Source organism: Physeter macrocephalus, chromosome 9 (assembly GCF_002837175.3).
Source record: "Physeter macrocephalus isolate SW-GA chromosome 9, ASM283717v5, whole genome shotgun sequence".
Lineage (NCBI taxonomy): Eukaryota > Metazoa > Chordata > Mammalia > Artiodactyla > Physeteridae > Physeter > Physeter macrocephalus.
The window spans coordinates 84,736,161-84,759,086 of NC_041222.1; the positions used below are offsets into that span (position 1 = coordinate 84,736,161).

The window sequence follows — 22,926 nt, forward strand, 5'->3', positions numbered from 1 at the left end:
AGATAGATAGATAGATAGATAGATAGATAGATAGATAGATAGATAGATAGATAGATAGATAGATAGATAGATAGATAGATAGATAGATAGATAGATAGATAGATAGATAGATAGATAGATAGATAGATAGATAGATAGATAGATAGATAGATAGATAGATAGATAGATAGATAGATAGATAGATAAAATCTATTTAAAAAATGGAAGTGAAATTGAGTTATATGTAGTGAGGTGGATGGACCTAGAGTCTGTCATACAGAATGAAGTAAGTCAGAAAGAGAAAAACAAATACCACATGCTAACACATATATATGGAATCTAAAAAAAAAAAATGGTTCTGATGAACCTAGGGGCAGGACAGGAATAAAAACACAGATGTTGAAAATGGACTTGAGGACACGGGGAGGGGGAAGGGTAAACTGGGACGAAGTGAGAGAGTAACACTGACATATATACATTACCAAATGTAAAACAGATAGCTAGTGGGAAGCAGCTGCATAGCACAGGGAGATCAGCTCGGTGGTTTGTGACCACCTAGAGGGGTGAGATGAGGGTGAGAGGGAGATGCAAGAGGGAGGGGATATGGGGATATATGTATGCATATAGTTGATTCACTTTGTTATAAAGCAGAAACTGACACAACAATGTAAAGCAATTATACTCCAATAAAGATGTTTTTAAAAATAAAGATAATGTAATACATTTTTGTTCATTAAGGTAATCTGTGGATATGGCTAAACATGGATTCCCATCTTATACTAAGGGATAAAATGAAAAAACGCGATCAGAGCTTTTGCATTGCTAAAAACAGCTCACATTAAATTGAGACAATTGCATTATGGCTTACTTCAAGCACAACTGCAAATGATTATAAGGAAACAAAATCACAATTTGAATAACTGCTATGCCAGAACATTCATTCTACCCAATAATGGAATATTTGAGCTAAACTAACAGGGCAAGTTCTTCAGTAAGAGCAACAACTTACTGTTCAAGAATGATTGTCCATTTATCTCCCTTACAGTAGGTGGATTCAAAGACCGTCAAGGAGTGGCTAAGGTATATTATTGAGGAGAACATAATTGGAGATGGTGCCATGGAATAAACTGTTTTAATATTAACTAGAGAATGCATATGGTGAAAGTTTGGAAATATGGCTTAAAGATTTATGTTTATATCAGGATTTTCTTTTTAATGCTCTAATTCATAAAGCAATCTACTTAGGTCTAATCAATCACTGATTTTCAGAGATTCAAATCTGGGAAGCAAAAAAAAAAGAGTAAGGATTAAAATACACAGAAATGCTTTAAAAACTATCATTTTAATGTACTCTAACTTGTAACCTTTTTATTTCTTAAGAAAAAACATTATTTTGAAAGTGTCACCAGAAACATTATCACTTATCAAAAATAAGTTAGAAAGAGTTTGCTTGCAAGTGGCTCTAACTAGCGGTCCTCCAGGAACTTAAGAACAAAACTCTGGTTTTATTCCACACCTCGCAAAAAGTTGTCTTTTCTCAACACTATTGTTCTTTATCATGAGGACAATGAAACTTTTACTCTAGGGTGGCAGTGAAAGGGGAGAAATTATATGTTAGCATATGAATTCTATTTGACTTTCACCATCAGAAAACCTTCTGCTTTAAAATTCACAGCTTTATTCACTAAGATAAAATGACTCAGACTCACAGGAATAAATTTAATTCTAATTCTCCAATCATTTTTTCTTCCATCATCAGTATTTTGATGAAAGCCAGTATTATTTGGTGAGAGATGTAAAACTGCTTAAAATTAGGGTTTATATGTAGTAACTTATTCTTTCAGTTTAAAAAAATCATGCACCTTTGATTTCAAGAGATCAAAAATGAAGTGCACCAACTCCAGTCTAGCTTCCTCATACACATCAGAGTATCCCTGGGGAGGATGGAGGACAAAAGTAAGATCTGATTATCCCTCCCTGAACAGGCAACTTAATGACATCTCTACATGGTGGATAATGTGAATTGGTATTCACTATTTCCATTCCATATGCCTTTTGGCTGGAGATGTGACAACTATATTTCCCACATTCTCTTGAAGCTATGTTCTTGTGTAAATTAGGATTTTGAGATTTGGAGGTGGAAGTGAGACATAGGTTCTCTGCATCCACCTTCAGCTCTTTCTACTAGGAAGCAAAGTCTTGGATATGTTAAGGTTTTTCTGTCCAGTTCACCAGTATCCCTTCTCCATCCTAGGGGACTAGAGGTTATTACAGCAGCTGCAACAGCAGCACCTACTATTAGTTCTGGCTTCCTATCTCTGGATCACAGCTACTGGCTGTGTCTTGAAATCATAATACTGGTAGAGGTCTTGAAAGTAGAAGTTTTCCTAGGCAGTCAGTTCTGTCTCGTTTCGGTCAAGAGGATGCAATGATTTTAAGCTCTTAGAAATTTTGAAATCTAAAGAATTCATGTATAATGCCAGAGTAATCATTTTTCCACTGGGGAACCTTGTTATTATTGAGTTGAAACTCCAGGAAGGTTGTTAGGTAAACATGGAATGAGAGTAAAATTGGGTAGGGTTTTGCACACATTACTGAAAAAAAATTTTGTGTGGAACACCCCACACAAGTTGTCATAGTGAAGTGATTTCCACATAGTCCAGATTTTCCATAGCAGTGCTGATTAAATATGAAGTATTTAATTTTTGGTTAGAAAGTATATCACAATATACATATATATATATAAAAGTATATCTTTTCAGTAACTAAAATACAGTATTTTTTAAATTGGAGTATAACTGCTTTACATGTTGTGTTGGTTTCTGCTGTACAATGAAGTGAATCAGCTATATGTATACTTATATTCCCCTCCCTCTTGGACCTCCCTCCCACCAGCCCCCCATCCCACACATCTAGGTTGTCGCAGAGCACCAAGCTGAGCTTCCTGCACTTTATAGCAAGTTCCCGCCAGCTATCTATTTTACACATGGTAGTGTATATATGCCAATCCTAATCTCGCAATTCCTCCCACCCTCCCCTTCCTGCCCTGTGTCCACATGTCCATTCTCTATGTCTATGTCTGTATTACTGCCCTGCAAATAGGTTCATCTGTACCATTTTTTCTAGAGTCCACATATATGCGTTCATATATGATATTCGTTTTTCCCTTTCTGGCTTACTTCACTCTGTATGACAGACTCTAGGTCCATCCACATCTCTACAAATGACCCAATTTTGTTCCTTTTTATGGCTGAGTAATATTCCATTGTATATATGTACCACAGCTTCTTTATCCATTCATCTGACATTGGACCTTTAGGTTGTTTCCATGTTCTGGCTGTTGTAAATAGTGCTGCAATGAACATTGGGGTACATGTGTCCTTTTGAATTACGGTTTTCTCAGGGTATATGCCCAGTAGTGGGATTGCTGGGTCATATGGTAGTTTAGTTTTTTAAGGAACTTCCATACTGTTCTCCATAGTGGCTGTATCAATTTACATTCCCACCAACAATGCAAGGGGTTTCCTTTTTCTCCACACCCTCTCCAGCATTTATTGTTTGTAGATTTTTTTGATGATGGCCATTCTGACCAGTGTGTGGTTATACCTCATTGTAGCTTTGATTTGCATTTCTCTAATAATTAGTGATGTTGAGCATCTTTTCATACGCCTCTTGCCCATCTGTATGTCTTCTTTGGTGAAATGTCTATTTAGGTCTTCTGCCCATTTTTTAATTGCATTATTTGTTTTTTTGATATTGAGCTCCATGAGCTGTTTGTATATTTTGGAGATTAATATTTTGTCTGTTGATTCATTTGCAAATATAAAATACAGTATTTATATCCAGTTGTGAGATGTGAAAATGAAGTAATGAGACTCTAGGTTATTGGGTTTGTTAAAGAAAATATCATACATATAACCTCTATGATCAGTTGTTCTCTCCATCCAATCTTGGAATCTTTTCATGGATCCAAGAGCAACCCCCTCACCCCCTCTCTAGCGGGGATGTGTAAACACTCAAATCTCCATCCCACAACTTTCCCTCTGACTCCTGGTAGATGATCTGATTGGCTTTGCTTGAGTCAACTGCCCCTCCATTGGCTGGGGAAGCAGAGGGTGTCTAAATTAAGAATGTAACTCCCCCCAAAGCAAGGGGGGAATGGATTCTAGAGGCCATAGTATACAAACTCCTTGGCACGCATACATGATCCATCATAATTAGGCACTGCCTAACTCTTCAGTATGCTCTCCTATCCCCTCTTTCTTCATACCCAGTAGTCACATATAACTCACACTCTTTGCCATCTACTTACTTTTGTACTACCATTCCCTACACTTAGCTGGTGGTCTCCAGTTCAATTTTCAAGACCCTGTTCAGTCATTAGCTCTTTATTTTGTATTTTTATTTTTTTTAGTTATCAGCTCTTTAGAAATTCTTCTCTGACAACTCCCTTTTTCTCCCTCACCTCCCCTCCAGGTGGCATGCCCTTCTCACATGTTCCCATACCACCCACATCATCATGATGTGTTCAAACTGTCTGTTCTCTTGTCTTTTTCCCATTTGTCTGATGCACAGTGAGGCCAAACAATACCAAAACGTCACAGTTTGGAACAGAGAAAGGTTTATTGGAAGGCCATGCAAGGAAATCGGTGGCTCACACCTTAAAAGCCCCAAACTCCCCGAAAGTTTTTAGCAAAGCCCTTTTACAGGAAAGGTGGGGGAAGGACATGATTAGTTGTTGCAAACTTCTTGGTGTCAGATCTTTTGTTCTTGAGGTCAGGTCATGGTCAGGTAACTACGTTTCTGTAAATCTCCACCAAACAAATGTTAGTCTCTGTTCTGACAAGAAAAGGGTAAGGTCCCTAGGCAAAACTTTCACCCTCCGAGGTCCAGGTCCTGGCTAAGAGGAGGGGGTGCCTGCAGGGGCCGGTTACCCTGCCCCAGAGCGTTTGTCCAGCACCCAGTCTGGATCCTCCCGCCGGTGCCCAGGCCTGGCTGAAGAGGCAGCTCCCTCAGGGCTAGGTCCCCAGACCCCACCCAGCTGTCATTGCTGAGGGAGCCTGGCGCCCAGGACCCAACTGGCCCTTAGGCCGCTCAAATGGCAAGGGCCAGGTCCTTCAGACTGCGATCCAGACAGACTGAAGATGCAGAGGTTGCAGAAGGGGCCATAGAGGCGGGGATGGGGCAGAGGTTCACCACTGCCTTAAGGCCTGGGTGCAGCCAGTGGGCGGCCTTGTTGAGGGCTCTAGAGTCCTGCAGGACACAGCCCCCAGCCTGTTCCCTGGGCCCCCCAGCTCACCCGAGGCCAAGTGAGCTGGAAGGCCCTGGGGAGAAGGCCGGTATCTGCCTCTTACCCCAGTCTCCGCCTGACTACCACCACTCGGCCGACCATTGGCTGAGCAGGACCTCTAGCTGCTGCTCTAACCTTCCCGAGTTAGTGGTCATGCAGTAACCGTTGCCTGGTAATGGGCTGTGCAATAACGGCGCCCAGCAACTGGCCGAGTGCTAATGGCTGCACGTTGCCCCGCTCTATTACAAGCTCACAACTTAAACAGTATTTGATTAGAACAAATGGCAATGTCATATCATATCGTTCAACCTAATAGACCAAATGCCTTTCCAGACAATCATCCTAGAATGTTAAAGATATGTATATTTCAAGGGTCAAGTTTTAATATAGTTAATAATTGTTACTGTTTCATCTATGATTTCTTAAATGAAACTGGCTTTTTTTCTTTTTCTGCAAAGAGTAGTGGTGAAGAATACAATGACTACACTTTAATACAAAATAAAGTAAAATAAAAGACGTGATGTCTGGAGCTCCAACAACAATTTTGGCCCAAATTTGGGGATAGAAGCCAAGCAGTAAGTATAGAGCAGAGTTTTGATCCCTGGGGTACCTACTTAACACTTTCTGAGAGAGGGGGAAAAAATCCATATGTGTTTAAGATGTTGGAATTTGGGGATGCAGGCGAACACATCAGTCCATCTGTTAACAGCTAGTGTGAGACTGACTGCTGGGCTTTGCTCTAATCCCAGTATTCCCATCCCTTGCAGTGTCCTTGGGAACATCCTGGGACTAGCTGGAGGCCAGGTGGCCAGTAAGAGTGAGGCTGGACCAGGATGACAATAGAGGGAGAAAAGGCGGGTAATAGACTCCAGGTCCAGGGCGGAGACGCTGGCCAAGCCCCATACTCTGTCAGCCCTCGTCCGTACTCCTTTCCCTTCCTTCTCCCACCGAACTCCGGTGTCCTCCGGGGAGAGCAGCGGGAGTCAGAGCCGGACTTCGGCTACCCGCAGCCGTGCAGAACCGAGCCCGAGACCACCCACGTTATCAGGCCCCCTCTCTCGGTCCCGCAGCCAGCTAGAGCCACACCGCCCCCTCAGCCCGCCGTCCGCTTTGAAAGCACCCGGAGCTTCCAGCCGCGTCATGGGCTGTGTCGAGCTGCCATTCGCCAGCGCGCGTCACGTGCGCCAGCGCGCGGCGGCGATTGGTGCGGTACGAGGAGGCGGGGGCGGAACGGGGACCGCAGAGGCAGACCGGGGACCGCAGAGGCAGACCGGGGACCGCAGAGGCAGACCAGACCGGGGACCGCAGAGGCAGAGTTGCCTCATCCCCGAGCGCCCAGCGGCGGTGAGCGGTCTGCTAGGCGGGCGGCCTGGTAGAGCAAGGCCGTGAGGGGCGGTAGTGTTGCCTATCCTGCTGCGGGGGGCGGCGGGGCCTCTGGGACACCCCGGCGAAGCGCGGCCTGTGGGGTTCGGTTGAGGCTGGGGCGGCTGGAGGGGAGCGAGTGGGGCGGGGCCGGCGGGGGAAGCTGTGAAGCTCACCCGCCCGCAGCTGCTAGGACTCTGGATGAGGAGTCGGGGAAGAGGTGCGCGACTTGCAGCTAACGTAGCTGTGCCTGCGACTCCAGCACCGTCCTAAACGTCTGGATCAGCACATGGTGAGTGCTGGAGGGCACCTCAGTGAGGGGGACTGGCCTAGGTCTCGGGGCTGCAGGGCCGGGGCGCGAGGGGCCGCCCTCAGCCCCCACCCAGGACCCGACCTGGATCTCGAGAAGCTGAATGTCGCTATTCTCCTGTAGAAGCTCCTGATTTTTAAATGTTAGTAACTAATTAAAAGTAAATAAGTAAACACGGGGGGAACCAAACAAGTTGTTGACGGGCCGATTCCAGACCATCAGTTTGTGACCTATGTAGACCAGATTCTCTTCCTAATTTGTGGTGTGACCTTGACCAAGTCACGTCTCTCTGGGATGGGCATTCTCAACATGGGTAATAGTGCTCATATACCTGGGGGTCAGAAAGGTCTTAGAAAATACAATGGCTTGTGGCTTTGCAAAAGGCCACAGAATATAAGCAGATGTACATGTGGCGTTAAAATGTTAATAGGGGCTGGGGGATTAGAAGAGAAAATGCCTAGAAAGGCTGCTGGGAGAGAGAGTGGGGAAATGAGAAAAAGGTGAGAAACACTGCTTTAAGGGAAGAGGTAAATAGACGTTCCTGTGATAGTTGTATATATTAAAGGATTAAAACAAACTAGCATTTATAGACTGAGAGTTGGAAGAACCTGAGAGGTCATCTAACTATTAGAAAAATTTTGTGACACCATACACGTACACACACATAATTTTACTTGGTCTCCAAAACAAACTGTCATTCCATTTTCTGAAATGAGAAAATTGAGGGTCAAGAGGGTTTGGGTGATGTGCTGCAGTAAGAGCTATTAAATAGAAGGACTGGGATTTAAACCCAAGTCTCTATGACTCCAAACCTGCCTACTCATCATGTTGCCTCTCAGCCTGTGGTCCAATTACGTCCCAACCAAGAATTCTGCTTTGTGACTTTTTAAAAATGAAGATTCCCAGCACCCCCCACTCCAGAAATGTGAGTTCAGTATCTGGGACCGGGACCAGGAATCTGCATTTTAATAACTTTACTAGGTGATTCCATTTTGGTGATCCAGGGACCATTTGGAGAACAACTACTCTAGTCTAATTTCCCACCCAGTCCCCATGTCCTCATGGGATTGTACCCTAGGGATTCAAAATTCCCCTTCCAGAGCATAGATTCCATCTCCTCTTCCAGATAGGTGACCAACCAAGCTTTGGGAGGAAGTCCTTTGTTGGGAGAAGCCAAAGTTTATGAGATAGCACCTTGCACAGCTGTTTGAGAAAGTGCTGACAATTTTGCTTTTCTTTCTTTCTCTCCCTTCCTTCCTTCTTTCCCTTCCTTCCTTTCTTCCTTCTTTCTTTCCTCCTCCCTCCCTTCCTTCCTTCCCTCCCTCCCTGTCTCCCTTCCTTCCTTCCCTCCCACCCTCCCTCCCTCCCTTCCTTCCTTCTTTCTTTCCCTTCCTTCCTTCCTCCCTCACTTTTTTTGTAGAGCTTCCTTCACTGCTATTCTGACCCTCCTGAAAGACCAGGCTCAAGGCATTTCTTTTAAAGTTAATATTGAACTTTAAAACACCATGAAAAAAAGTTTAAAAGCCACAATTCACTCATAATGCTACCAGTCTAACAATGTTCATGTTCCGTTGTATTGTTCTCCTGTTAATTAATGTTCTCTTGTTAATCATTGAACAATCATAGATTGTTCAAGTTCACAAAATTTAGAAAATTCTTCCAAGAGATAAGCTTGAACTTCACAATTCCCATTGGAAATCGGAAAATTATGCTGAAGATAAACTTTAAATCACAGTTCTCTTGAAAGCATGTCTCATTCTTCTTCCAAATTCCTCAAAATCTGAAGGTTTTTCTTTAGTTCTAAAATAAATGGTATAGTGGGAATGAAAATATATACACTGAAATATTTCTTCTCTAGTAACTTTATCTGTTCTTTCCCATATCACTTCAACCTCACCAAAATATATGTTTAATTACTTAATTTGCTTATATATTTCCTGTTCTAAAAAATGTAAGTTGAATAATCAAAACATTTCTTTGCAATTATTAACTATCATTTAATGCACTTTGTTGCTGAAAAGGTTTTAGTTTTCTGGCTCTTGTGGAGGCAATATGGGATAGAGAAAATAAAGTGGGTTTTGGTTTAAGGAAAACTTCATGTTCCAGTCCCAATTCCAACACTTTAACCTTGGGCCATTGACTTCCTCTCTTTTTCTCACTTTGCTCATCTTTAAGATGGGGACAGTGCCACCAGGGTTTTATCTGAGACAGCATTTATAAAGCTACCAGAGTACTAAGCACAACTCTTTTTCTACTATTAGTTCTCTTTCTCCTTCACTCTTTTTAGAGCAAATTTGTGAGTTCCAATCCTGCTGTGTAATATTTGAGGTCATTTTCATTTCCAAAAGAGATGCAGAGGTTTTTTTTGAGGATCTTCTATGTGTGAGGCATAAACAAAATCCATAAAAATAATAGTGAACCACCTTTTAAATTTTTCTTTGTGAAATCTGAGGGCATAGACTATCTAGCTCTTTATCACAGTTTGCTATGACCAAAATCATCCATTGGTTAATTCGGTAAACATTTATGAACACTTATTAGTGCCAGGCATCTAAATGTAGGGGATATACCAGTGAAGAAGACAAACAACGTCCCTTATCTTACAAAAATTATATAAGAAAAGGACAATAAATGAATAAAACAAGGTAATTACAGATTGTGATAAATGCCAGGACAGTAAGACTATAAAGTGTCAGGTGTTAACATGATAAGGAACTGTGTTCCTCACTGAGTTTAATTTGTAACAAATATTGGTTAGAAAATTCTCTAAAAAGTCTCAGTTAAGATTGTGAACGTAGATTGTGTGTCAGAAAATGGAGAACTTAAGGAAAATAAATGACCACAGTTAAAGATTACCAAGATCTGAAATACTGTACTTTTTACAGTTGATGCAAGAGATGTGATTTACATTGGTTCCATAGAACTGTCAAAGTTGATAGTTCTTTACCTTGACTTTAAAGAAGTTATAGTATTTTTCTTGGAAATTATTCCCTTTCATAGAAATTAACATGGGTACCTAGTTTGGTAGAAAATTGTGTCCAAAAAACATCTTCCTCTATGGTTTCTGTAAAATTTGTTGATTCTTAAGCCCATGGGAATTTTAACACACACAGTGAGTATGGACTGGCCATTATAAAACAGGTGTCTAAGAAACTTTAGCTATAAGTCCAGTAATTTTAGATATCATTTAGAAGTTACATATCTTTATTTTTCTAGTTGATCAAACAGTAATCAATCTGATCACAGTAAATTGAGCAAATTGGATTTTTTAAAAAACTGAATTTTGCAAGTGGCTAGTTACAATGATGAAAAATTGAAACTCCCTATCTACATACACTTGCATGAAAAAAATAACTTAAAAATATTAATAGGGGGGCTTCCCTGGTGGCGCAGTGGTTGAGAATCCGCCTGCCGATGCAGGGGACACGGGTTCGTGCCCCAGTCCGGGAAGATCCCATATGCCGCGGAGCGGCTGGGCCCGTGAGCCATGGCCGCTGAGCCTGCGCGTCCGGAGCCTGTGCTCCGCAACCGGAGAGGCCACAGCAGAGAGAGGCCCGCATACCGCAAAAAAAAACAAACAAACAAACAAAAAAGACTTAACCTTCTTATGCTTTAGCATTTTCTCAGTTTGTTATTGATCATGTTTTCTGGGCTATGTAGTTAAGTATTTGGACATGCTTTTTTTGTCTTGGTTTAAAACCTAACATTTGTTCTCTTGGATAATAAACCTTTATGATTTTAATCCATAACTTTTTGAGTAGTAGGTTCTACCTCAAGACCATCACCCAGCCTCATTCTAGCTGCTATGAAAGAATACTTCCTCTCTTTGTTCTTTCTCTTGGGTGTGAATAAGTATCAGTCTTGGGATCATACTTTCCTGTCTGGATGCTGCTGTGTTTATAGCACAAGGAGTTGACCATTGCAGGTAGAGAATGGTTTGGAGAAAGCCCACAAATAGTACTTGAGGGAAACAAAGGCATGCCTTTTTGATCTGAGTCATTTCTATTCACTACAGTTCAAGCAGCACCGTTTCTTCTGCACACTTGATCTAATAATTTGTGGCACTCTCCCCTTCAAAAGGAAGGTTGTCTGGCTGTATAAATGAACTCAGGACTTTATTTCATCAAAAATTTTTGAATACTTGCTATGTGCTGGACATTATAGTAGTTTAAATGGATCTGTTGTTATGGATTCAGTGGCAAATTTCTGTATGTTTAAGAAGGGCCATGTGATCTTAGCTACTAATGGAAACATTTTCTCATTTAGAAACATGCCTTTGCAAAGTCAATCTTGATTATGTTACTTTTATAGCTTTATAAAGACTAATTCAGCTCTAGGTGGAAAATGTTCTAGAGAATTTATATTTTCTGCATTTTAAAAAATCTTCTGTTCTAGGAATTAAATAGCCCAGTAGTTTAATTTAGTGTTGTGACTGGATTTTTTTTTTTTTACATCTTTATTGAGTATAATTGCTTTACAAAGTTGTGTTAGTTTCTGCTGTACAACAGAGCAAATCAGCTATATGTATACATATATCCCCATATCCCCTCCCTCTTGAGCCTCCCTCCCACCCTCCCTATCTCACCCCTCAGGTGGTCACAAAGCATCAAGTTCATCTCCCTGTGCTATGCAGCAGCTTCCCACTAGCTATCTGTTTTACATTTGGTAGTATATATATGTCAATGCTACTCTCCGTGACTGTGTTTTTATTTTATTCTATTCACAATACTGTTTCCCAAGAAGTTTTCATATAATATATATTGACTTTTAAAAATAATGTTTTCTAGGAAGAAAATAAAGGTAATATATATTCGGTATCAAACTTAGAAAATATTAATAATCAGAAAATAAAATAAAATACACCCTGTTAATATTTTGATATATATTCTTCTGGTCTTTCTCTATGTACCTATTTTATTTATATATTTCTTTGATAAAAATGAGATCATACTCTGCATTCTATTTTACAGCTTGTATTTTTTAATCTAGTATTACATGGCAAATAAATATGCTTTTTTATTCACATGATTCCTGTTCTTTGTAAGCAGATGTTTTATTGCTAGAATAGGGACTACAAGAATCTATTTATTAAATTATTCTGCAGGATAAATTCAGAAACTCAATCTACCAACAATATCCACTTCTCTGCTCCTTTCCATCCTTAATTCTGTCCCCCTTACTCCCCACTGCCCATTCTCCCACCCCCAGGAGGGTTCTGTTGGGGGAGTCTCTGAAGGAAGGTTTATCTAGTTAGTTAAATACTAATGCTTAAGATCTCATCTTTTCAAACCTTTTCAGCCAATCCTTCAGAATTTTTATTTTTTACTTTATTTGCTAGAGAACCTGTTTGGGAATGGATGGGCTTATTCCTATTCTAAGGTCGAAATCTTTTATCCACCCTTTTTATAAACCATAACAGATTTCAACTTCCCATCAAGAGTGGAGTTGGGAGGGTTTGGAGTAATGTGGGAAAATAAAAATCATATGCTGGAATTCTTGCTCAGAATTGTAGGGGAAGGGGAGATAACTGAATAAAAATATGTTTAGGGTTGAGTAATAGACATTCAAATTTAAAATTTTTGTGTTCCAAAGAAAATGGCCCAGTTTTTAAATTCCGTTTTGCCTTTTGTGTATTACTTCAAGCTTTCTAGCAATTTTGTTATATCTGTTACTAATGTGCAAATATATATGACTATTAAATATCCCTGTTTTGAAATATACAATATTTTTGTTTTCATTCTCAATGTCTTTATACTCTATGAGAAATTATATATAAATGACTCACGCCACAGATTAAGTTTATATTGGATATTAAAAACAATGGTAGGAATGGGTTTTAAATTGTAGCATGAAAGTAAATGCCCAAAAGTGTGCATAATTGTAACCAGTGCAACTATAGAATCTTTTGAAGACAAATTTATTTCTATAAAAGTAGAACATTTAAAAATTTAGAAAATACCAATAGGCCAAACAGAAAAAAACACTTAGCATCCCACCACTGTTAATATTCCATTAGTTTACTAATCTAATTTGCCTTTCTCTTTCCTAATCTATAGTGAATTCTATTCATAATGGTCATATCAAATGACAGCTCTCCCATGAGTGCTTTAACTCTATTTGAATTGAATATGTATACATTATCTTTTTTGAACCTGTTTTGTGAATGGATGGGCTTATTCCTATTCCAAGGTTGAAATCTTTTATCCACCCTTTTTATAAACCATAACAGTTTTCAACTTCCCTTGCGCATCTATAGATATCTGGGCCATCATGTGTCTTTAGGGAAAAGCGTGAGCATACTAACTTTTTAAGTTTGTTTTAATAATCTGAGTGATAACAAAATAAGAAATAGTATAAGTAATAATGGAAAATATAGAAATGTGTAAAGGAAAAAAACAATCACACTCCCATTTTAGGTCAGTTTCTTTCAAGTCCTTTTTCTCTGCCTATTTATTTTTACAAAGTATGTGTACAGTTTTTGTATTTGACTTCCTTAATAGAAGTGTTTTACCACTTTAAATCAATTTTTAATATTTTAGTGTGTCCCTGATATAATGTACTGCAGCTAATGCTAGCCCCTGTCTTTCCCAGCTCCTCCATCTAAATTCTCCTGCAGGCTAGGTTCTTCCCAGATGTTGATCATCCTGACATGGATGCTTTATAATATTCACTGTCATCATTGCTGTCATTTCTTAAACACTTATTATGTTTCTGTACTTTATATTGGTGGCTTATCTGAACAAGCTTACTTTATCATGTCCTGGTGAATGCTATTATTGGACTGCTATGTCTTCCTTTCTTCCCCATAGCTGAGTTCATTTTCTCAGCCCCTGTAATCTCCACATTTCCTCCATTCTATAAGTCTGTTTTGCACAGGTCCTACCATGCATCTAATTTAGCCTGCCTAATTTTGTCAGTAAAAGGCTGTAAAGAATCAACTGACTCTAGTTCAGTGTTTTCTTTCCTTTGAGCAGAAGCTCATTGAAAACAAAGATGATAAGCAGGACCACAGGGGAGGTTTTCTTCTCTCTGTGACTATTTGTGTGTGGTTCCTGGTGCACATGGGAAAAGTATTCTCATTTAGATAATTTTCTTCTCTTCTATCTTATGCAAATGATTAGATATTTCAAAACAGGGAAAACACAGTTCTAATTATTTGTGGATTTTTAAAGTGTGAATGCCATTAATGGTCTAAATTGCTATAAAAAGATTGTAGAATAATTATGCTTTTAGCTTGTACCTTTCAAAGTCTTGTTGTCTAATTGATTATTACTTGGATCAGTGGTAGACCTCCTAGATAGACAAATCAAACTTCAAAATTCCTCACATTGGTGAAGATGGAAATAAAATTGAACTATTTTTCTTTATATTAAATTTTGGACTTAAAATTTATACTTTTTTTTAAACTAACTTTTCTAGGTGACTATAACAATATAGACTAGAAATAATATCCTTTTGTCACATAAGCGGTGAAATTTATTGGTTTCAGCAGAGTGAATCTTGTCGTATGGGCATTTGGGGAAGAGATTTTAACATATAGCAATCATTCACTTTGTGCCAGACGTTGAGACCAAGGGAGCCTGGTACAGTATCCACCCTTCATTCTTAAGCCTATTACTCAGGTCATAGTGAACAACTCTGACTCCTTTTCCACACTTCATTACTCCCTGAGTATATGTTTTCATCCTTTCTACCAGACAGTTATGTTTTTAAAGGTCAGGGCCTATTTATTTATCCTTATATTCCCCATTACTCTCATAGTTCTTGGCATCTAGTAGCAGCTCAAATATTTATTATATTGAATTGGACTGTTGTTCATGTCAGTCCCTAACTATCCTGGCCTCTTCCCCTCTAAACATATTCCAGTTTATCTGTCTTTTTTCAGTTATGTTCCTTGTATGTTCTGTCTTCCGACTTTGAAAAAAATATATTTGCACAAAGACACAATTTTACATGATTGAAAGTTGGAAAAATATCAAAGATGACCTAATTTTATTATTATTGAGGATGTCAAAGTTTTCTCTTACCAGACAGTTATAACTGAAAACTGTATTATTTATTTTGTTGCTCAAATTTTTCCAGCATTTGCCATTGGGAGTTCTTTCAGTTGGCTGAAAGAACTTTGGCGTAGTCCCAGCAGTTTGTGTTTTGAGCACTTTCCTACTTTCTGGCACTGTAGGATGCTCCAGGATCATCTTGTATATTCCTTGCTCCACCCCTAAAATCAGCCATTTCTTTTTGTTTGTTTTTGTTGTTGTTTATTTTTTTCTTTTCCATTATGATTTATTACAAGATACTGAATATAGTTCCCTGTGCTGTACAGTAGGACCTTGCTGTTTATCCATTCTATATATAATAGTTTGTATTTGCTAATCCCAAACTCCCAACCCATCCCTCCCGCACTCCCCTTCCCCTTGGCAACCACAAGTCTGTTCGCTATGTCTGTGAGTCTGTTTCTGTTTTGTAAATAAGTTCATTTGTGTCATATTTTGGATTGCACATGTAAGTGATATCATGTGGTATTTGTCTTTCTCTTTCTGACTTAACTTCACTTAATATGATAATCTCTAGGTCCATCCCTGTTGCTGCAAATGGCATTATTTCATTCTTTTTTATATAAAATCAGCCATTTCAACAAGGATCCCCAGATCCTTTTATTGTAGAATGGTATTAGAAATCAGGAATTGGTCTAATCTGCTCATCATTGAAACTGGGGTGTCACTGCCTTTAGGCCCTGTCAGTGTTAGAAAGTAAATGTATGTATATTAACCTGTGTATGTATACACATCTGTATTATTTCTACTATTACTCATCAGTTCCTAAGTTAAGCTAAACAGGAGTTCCCACTGATGTCTCAGACTCTAGTTCAGAACTACATGGTTCATTTTAGCCTCTTCCCCTTACTTATCTGTAAACTCCCATTCCAACAGTGAGAAATCTAGCTTCTACCATTCCCCATCTTTTTACTTATTTTATCAGTCGCAGTGTACAAGGACAGCAGTATCAGAATTGTTAAACAGTACCTCCTTGAGAAACAGCATTACCAACTACAGTGTAGTGTTTATATACAGTTCCTTTTGTTTTGTCCTACAGTCTCCAGTCATTTCCAAAGATGCTTAGATCCGTTTCTCCCCATCCCCTCCAGTGGGGTTATGTCATACATTTGTAATACAATTAAATTCTTTTGTCATAGTCTGCATTCCATGCTGCAATTCCCCCCCTCCACCCTCTTAGTTGAGTTTTTTTAAATTTTCATTTTAAAATATTACATTAAAGTTGATTCCTTGTGCTGTAAAGTTCCGTGGGTTTTGACAAGTAGATAACATCATATATCCATCACTGTAGTGCTAGACAAAATAGTTTAATGGCTCTAAAAAATTGTGCTTTACCTAGCCACTCCTCTGCCCTTTCCAGACCACTTAACAAAAACTGATCTGTTTTCTATCTTTTCTAGAAAGTCATTTAAATGAAATCATACAGGATGTAGGCTTCTCAGACTGGATTCTTTCACTTGGCATAATGCATTTAGGATTTATCCGTGATTTATCCATGTTGTTGCATAGATTAATGGCTCTTTCTGTTTGAACACAGAATGGTGTTCGTAGCATGATTGTAACAACTTGGTTGTTTCCAGGTATTGGCAATTGGTAACTACGAATAGATCTTTTGCCCATTTTTTTTTTTATTTCAGTAGGAACTAAAAAATAGAATATCAAGGTTTAATTTTTAAATTCAAAGCAAAGTTCAGACAATACAGAAGTGTATAAAGGAAATAAAATAGGATAAATGCTCCCTTTTTGCTCTAAACCTAAGTCTTTTAAAATAACTGGGGTTAACAAATTGACACATATGCTGCAGGTTTTTCCCCTATGCTTCTAGTAATGGAAATGCATTTTTTCTATAATTTTGAAATGTTTTACATATAAGCCTAACTAGACTAAAATTATTACTCTGCAACTTACTTTTATTTTTAACTTATCACTGTATTATAGTCAGTGTTCCAGGTCAGTACATTTAAATCTAACTTGTTCCAGCTGGTTTTTATTCCATGAGAAATACGTGCTATAATTTGCTCAACCATTTCTTACTCAAAGTATTCAAATTAATATCAGTTTCTTGTCTACAAGAAAAATACTACAGTAATCACACTTTTTTTTTTTTTTTTTTTTTTTTTTTGTGGTATGCGGGCCTCCCTCAGCTGTGGCCTCTCCCGTTGCGGAGCACAGACTCCGGACGCGCAGGCCCAGCGGCCATGGCTCACGGGCCCAGGCGCTCCGCCGCACGTGGGATCCTCCCAGACCGGGGCGCGAACCCGGTTCCCCTGCATCGGCAGGCGGACGCGCAACCACTGCGCCACCAGGGAAGCCCAGTTATCACACTTTTATACACACTGATGGCCTTTTAGTTTTTTTCTTAAATAAAAATACACTATATGGATATCTATAATTTTATAATTTACCAATATATAAACAGAAAAAAACTAGTAGTCTTCTTGGGAATGGTAATCATATTCTATCTTGAAACCTATCCTTCCTGTCAGTCTTGCTCTCACTCTCACTCCTGCCCTCTATCCTCACCATTTCCCTCTCTCATTTTGCCCATTAAAAAAAATTGGGTGGTTTTCTTGTTCAACCTTAAAAGTTTCTTTCTATATGCTGGAAACATGTCCTTTGTCAGTATGTGATTTGCAGATATTTTCTCCCAGTATGTCTTTTCTTTCTTTTTCTTTCTTTCTTTCTTCCTTCCTTTCCTTTCCTTTCTTTCCTTTCTTTCTTTCTTTCCTTATTTATTTATTATTTTTGGCTACGTTGGGTCTTTGTTGCTGTGCGCAGGCTTTCTCTAGTTGTGGCGAGCGGGGGCTACTCTTCGTTGTGGTGCGCGGGCTTCTTATTGTGGTGGCTTCTCTTGTTGCAGAGCACGGGCTGTAGGCGTGTGGGCTTCAGTAGTTGTGGCACACGGGCTTAGTTGCTCCATGGCACGTGGGATCTTCCCGGACAAGGGCTTGAACCCGTGTCCCCTGCATTGGCAGGTGGATTCTTAACCACTGTGCCACCAGGGAAGCCCCCAGTATGTCTTTTCATTCTCCTAACAGTGTCTTTCACAAAGCAAAGGGTTTTGATTTTAATTAAGTCCAACTTAAAATTTTTTCTTTTATGAATTTTGCTTTTGGTATTGTACTTAAAAACTCATCGCCAAACCCAAAGTCATGCAGATGTTCCCCGACATTTTCTTCTAGGAATTTTATAGTTTCTGCATTTTACATTTAGGTCTGTGATCCGTTTCAAGTTAATTTTTGTGTAAGATGTGAGGTTCAATTTGTTGCATATGGACTTCCAATGTGTAGCATCATTTGTTGAAAAGACTATTCTTTCTCCATTGAATTGCTTTTGCACCTTTGTCAAAAAATTGACAGTATTTTTGTAGGTCTGTTTCCATACTCTCTGTTCTGTCCCATTGATTGATGTGTCTATTGTTACCCTGTGTTCATTATTGTTAACAGTGAGTCTTGAAATTGGGTAATATAAATCCTTCAACTTTTGTTCTTCTTTCCCAGAATTGAATTAGTTATTCTAGTACCTTTACCTTTTCATAAAATTTTAAAATATGCTTATGTATGTCTATAAAAAACCTGGCTGGAATTTCAGTAGGGATTTTATTAGGCCACAGAGAACTGATATCTTTACTCTGTTGAGTCTTCCAGGGCAAGAACACAAAATATCTCATCTATTTATTTAGATTTTCTTTCTTTCATCAGTGATTTCTAGTTTTCTATACTCAAATCCTGTACATATTTTGCTAGATTTACACCTAAGGACTTCATTTTGGGGGATGTTATTATAAATGTATTATTTTTAAAAATTCAAATTCTGAGTATTCGTTGCTGGTATATAGAAAAGCAGTTGACTTTTGTGTATTGACTATGTACCTTTTGACCTTGCTAAACTCATTTATTATGTACAGGAGTTATTTGGTAGATACTTTGGGGTTTTCTGCATAGACAGTTATGTTGTCTGTGATTAAAGCAGTTTTGCATATTTCTTCCTTTCTAGTCTGTATACCTTTCATTTCTTTATTTGAATACACTAACTAGGACTTTTAGTATGAGGTTGAATTAGAAGTGGTGAGAAAGGACATCCTTGCCTTGTTCCTGATCTTAGGGGGAAAACTTAACATCTTGCTATTGAGGATGATGTTAGCTGTGATTTTTAAAAAATAATCTTTATTAGGTTAATGAAGTTCCCGTCTATTCTTAGTTTTTTGAGAGTTTTTATCATGAATGGATGTTGAACTGTTTCTGCTCATGTATTAATATGATCACATGATTTTTCTTGTTCAGTGTATTAAAATGATGAATTACATTGGTTAATTTACATATGTTAAACCAACCTTGCAGTTTTGATATGAACGCCCATGTGATCATGATGTATTACCCTTTTTATATATTGCTGGATTCAGTTGACTAATATATTTACATCTAAATTCATGAAAGATACTCTTTTATAGTTTTCTTTTTTGTAATACCGTTGACCCTTGAACAACATGGGTTTGAACTGTGTGGATCCACTTATACACAGATTTTTTTCAATAAATACATACTACAGTACCGAACGAACCCTGGTTGGCTGACTCTGCAGATGTGGAACTGTGGATACCAAGGGCTGATTGTAAAGTTATACAAGCGGATTTTCAACTGCGTGGAGGGTCAACATCCCTAACCCCAACACTGTTCATGGGTCAACTGTATATTTTAGTTTTGGAATAGGTTAATGCTGGCCTTATAAAATGAGTAGGGAAGTGATCTCCCATATTTTCTGGAAGAGACTGTAAATGTGGTATTATTTCTTCCTTAAATACGTAGTAAAATTCACCAGTGAAACCATCTAAGCCTTATGTTCCTTTTTTGTGTGTGGGGGGGTGAAGGTTTTCTACTAATTTAATTTCTTTTTTAGATATAGGACAATTTATATTATCTATATTTCCTTAAGTAAGTTTCAGTAGTTTGTGCCCTTCAAGGACTGGTTCATTTTATCCAGATTATCAAATGTATGGGCACAGACTTGTTTGTAGTATTCTGTTAATATCTTTTCATGTCTTTGGTTTTAGTAGTGATGATACCTGTTTTATTCCTGATATTGTTAATTTGTAGTCTCCTCTTTTTTTTCTTGGTTACTATGATTAGAGGTTTATTCATCTCATTCCTTTTACTTTAGGTTTAATTCATTTTTCTTTATCTAGTTTCCTAAATTGAAAGCTTAAGTTATTGATTTTAGAACTTTCTTCTTTTCTAAAATATATAATACTAAACATTTCTTTCTAAGCACTACCGTTAGCTGCATCCCATAAATTTTGATGTATTTTTAAAAGTTATTTTTAATTGTAGCAAAATATACATAACATAAAATTTACCATCTTAACCATTTTAAGTGGTTAAATGATATTAAATATATTCATGCTGTGCAAGTTAAATTGTATTTTTATTTTGTTCAAAATATTTTCAAATTTATCTTGAGACTTCTTAACCCATATATAATTTAGAAGTATGTTGTTTAATTTCCAAATATTTGGGGCTTCCATGGTGGCGCGGTGGTTAAGAATATGCCTGCCAATACGGGGGACATGGGTTCGAGCCCTGGTCCAGGAAGATCCCACATGCTGCGGAACAGCTAAGCCCATGTGCCACAACTACTGAGCCTGCGCTCTAGAGCCCAGTGCTCTGAGCCAGTGCTCTGCAACAAGAGAAGCCACCACAATGAGAAGCCCAGGCACTGCAATGAAGAGTAGTCCCTGCTCGCCTGTTCCTAGAGAAAGCCCGTGTGCAGCAATGAAGACCCAACGCAGCCAAAAGTATATAAAAAATTGATTTCCAAATATTTTGAATTGTCTAGCTGTCTTCTATTACTGATTTCTAGTTTTATTTTGGTATGCTTTGAGAACATACTTTGTAAGGTTTCTGTTCTATTTGTTAAATTGTGTTTTTTGTACCAGAATGTTGATGAATGTTCTATGTGTGCTCCTGTTGTTAGATGGAATGTTCTATAAATATCAGTTGTATCAAGTTGATTGATAGTGCTGTTCAGGTCATCTATATTCTTACTGATTTTCTGCCTACCTGTTCTATCAATTACTTGGAAAAGGGTGTTGAAGCCTCCAATTGTAAATACAGTCATCCCACTTATCCACAGTGGATTGGTTCCAGTATCCACCCCCCCCACCCCCAGATTCCAAAATCCATGGATGCTCAAGTCCCTTATATAAAGTGGTGTTGTGTCTGCGTATAACCTATGCATATCCTCCCATGTACTTTAAAACATCTTTAGGTTACTTATAATACCTAATACAGTGTAAATGCTATGTAAATGGTTGTAAATGCTATGTAAATGTTTGTAAATACAAGCTGAAATCTATGTAAGTAGTTACAGGTATGTAGCAAATTCAAGTTTTGCTTTTTGGAGCTTTCTGGAATTTTTTTTCCAAATATTTTCCATCCATGGTTGGTTGAATCCATGAATAGGGAACTTGTGGGTATAGAGGGATAACTGTAGGCAATTTGTCTATTTCTCTTTTCAGTTTTATCAGTTTTTCCTTCATGTTTATAAAGTTTATGCTATCAGTTCTCAAATTTGGGCATATTATCAATTTTAAGTCAATTTTTGTTTGTGGTATGAGAGGTCGTCATTAGAGGTTCCTGTTTTTTGCATAGGGATATTCAGTTGTTTCAGCACACTTTGTTGAAAAGAGCATACTTTTTTCTACTTCACTGCCTTTATATCTTTGTCAAAAATCGGTTGTCTAGGGCTTCCCTGGTGGCGCAGTGGTTGAGAGTCCTCCTGCCGATGCAGGGGACACGGGTTTGTGCCCCGGTCCGGGAAGATCCCACATGCTGTGGAACGGCTAGGCCCGTGAGCCATGGCCACTGAGCCTGCACGTCCGGAGCCTGTGCTCTGCAACAGGAGAGGCCACAACAGTGAGAGGCCCGCATACCGCAAAAAAAAAAAAAAAAAAATCAGTTGTCCAGTAGGTGTGGGTATATTTCTGGACATTCTTTTTTCTTGTTTCATTGCTCCATTTATCTGGCTTTATGCTACTACCTCACTGTTTTTATTGCTGTTGGAAGTATTAGACTGAAAACTTTTCTTGTTCAAGTTGTTTTGGCTACTGCATTTCCATATAAGTTGTGTAATTGGCTTGTCAATTTCTGCAAAAAAACCTCATGAAATTTTGGTTGAGATTGTGATGGATCTATAGGTCATTATGGGGAGAATTGATATCTTAGTCTTCTGAACTACTAACACAGTAGATCTTGCCCCCTTTTAAGGTCCTCTTTATTTTTTCTCAGTAGTGTTTTACAGTTTTCAGTATACAACCTTTTCACATCTTTTGTTAGATGTAGCCTTAAATATTTCATTATTTTTGATGCTATTGTAAATGTGCTTTCTAATTTTAATTTTATTATTTATGATTTATATAAAAATATGATTAATTTTTGTATGTTGATCATGTAACCTTGTTAAGTTGGCTTATTTCTAGTAGGTTTTTTGTGGATTGCATCAGATTACATAGTTAATGTGTCATCTCTGAATAAACATAATTTTGCCTCCATACTGTATTGTGTAAAAGTGGTAAGAGTGGACATGCTTTTCTCAGTGGGGGAAATACGTTAAACTGAATGAAATTTCAACATATCAAAAACTTGTGAGCTGCCTAAAGCACTGCTGAAAGAGGATGCAAGGCTGCTTCAGTATTTGAAAATCAGTGTAACTGACCATATTAACAGGTTAAAGAGACAAAAGTCACACAATTATATCAGTCGACACAGAAAAAGCATTTGACACAATTCAACACTGACTCATTAAAAAGTCTCAGAGGGGCTTCCCTGGTGGCGCAGTGGTTGCGCGTCCGCCTGCCGATGCAGGGGAACTGGGTTCGCGCCCCGGTCTGGGAGGATCCCACATGCCGCGGAGCGGCTGGGCCCGTGAGCCATGGC

At 38.6% G+C, this 22,926-nt stretch overlaps 1 protein-coding gene across 5 annotated transcripts in view; it reads left to right on the plus strand.

Moving 5' to 3' along the window:
* The first annotated feature begins 6,521 nt into the window (after nt 1–6,521).
* The window catches only part of PTPDC1 (protein tyrosine phosphatase domain containing 1), a 90,586-nt gene continuing 74,181 nt past the window's right edge, over nt 6,522–22,926 (plus strand). For 3 of the 5 annotated variants that reach the window (XM_007122648.4, XM_007122649.4, XM_007122651.4), the window contains exon 1: nt 6,785–6,923. Coding sequence is in view for 1 of the 5 variants with exons in the window: in XM_007122649.4 (XP_007122711.2) it covers nt 6,921–6,923 (3 nt within the window). In the remaining 4 variants the exon portion in view is untranslated. Of the gene's footprint in view, nt 6,614–6,784; nt 6,924–22,926 lie in introns of those variants that run through there. The other 2 variants (XM_024117191.3, XM_007122650.4) reach the window with 2 other exon arrangements.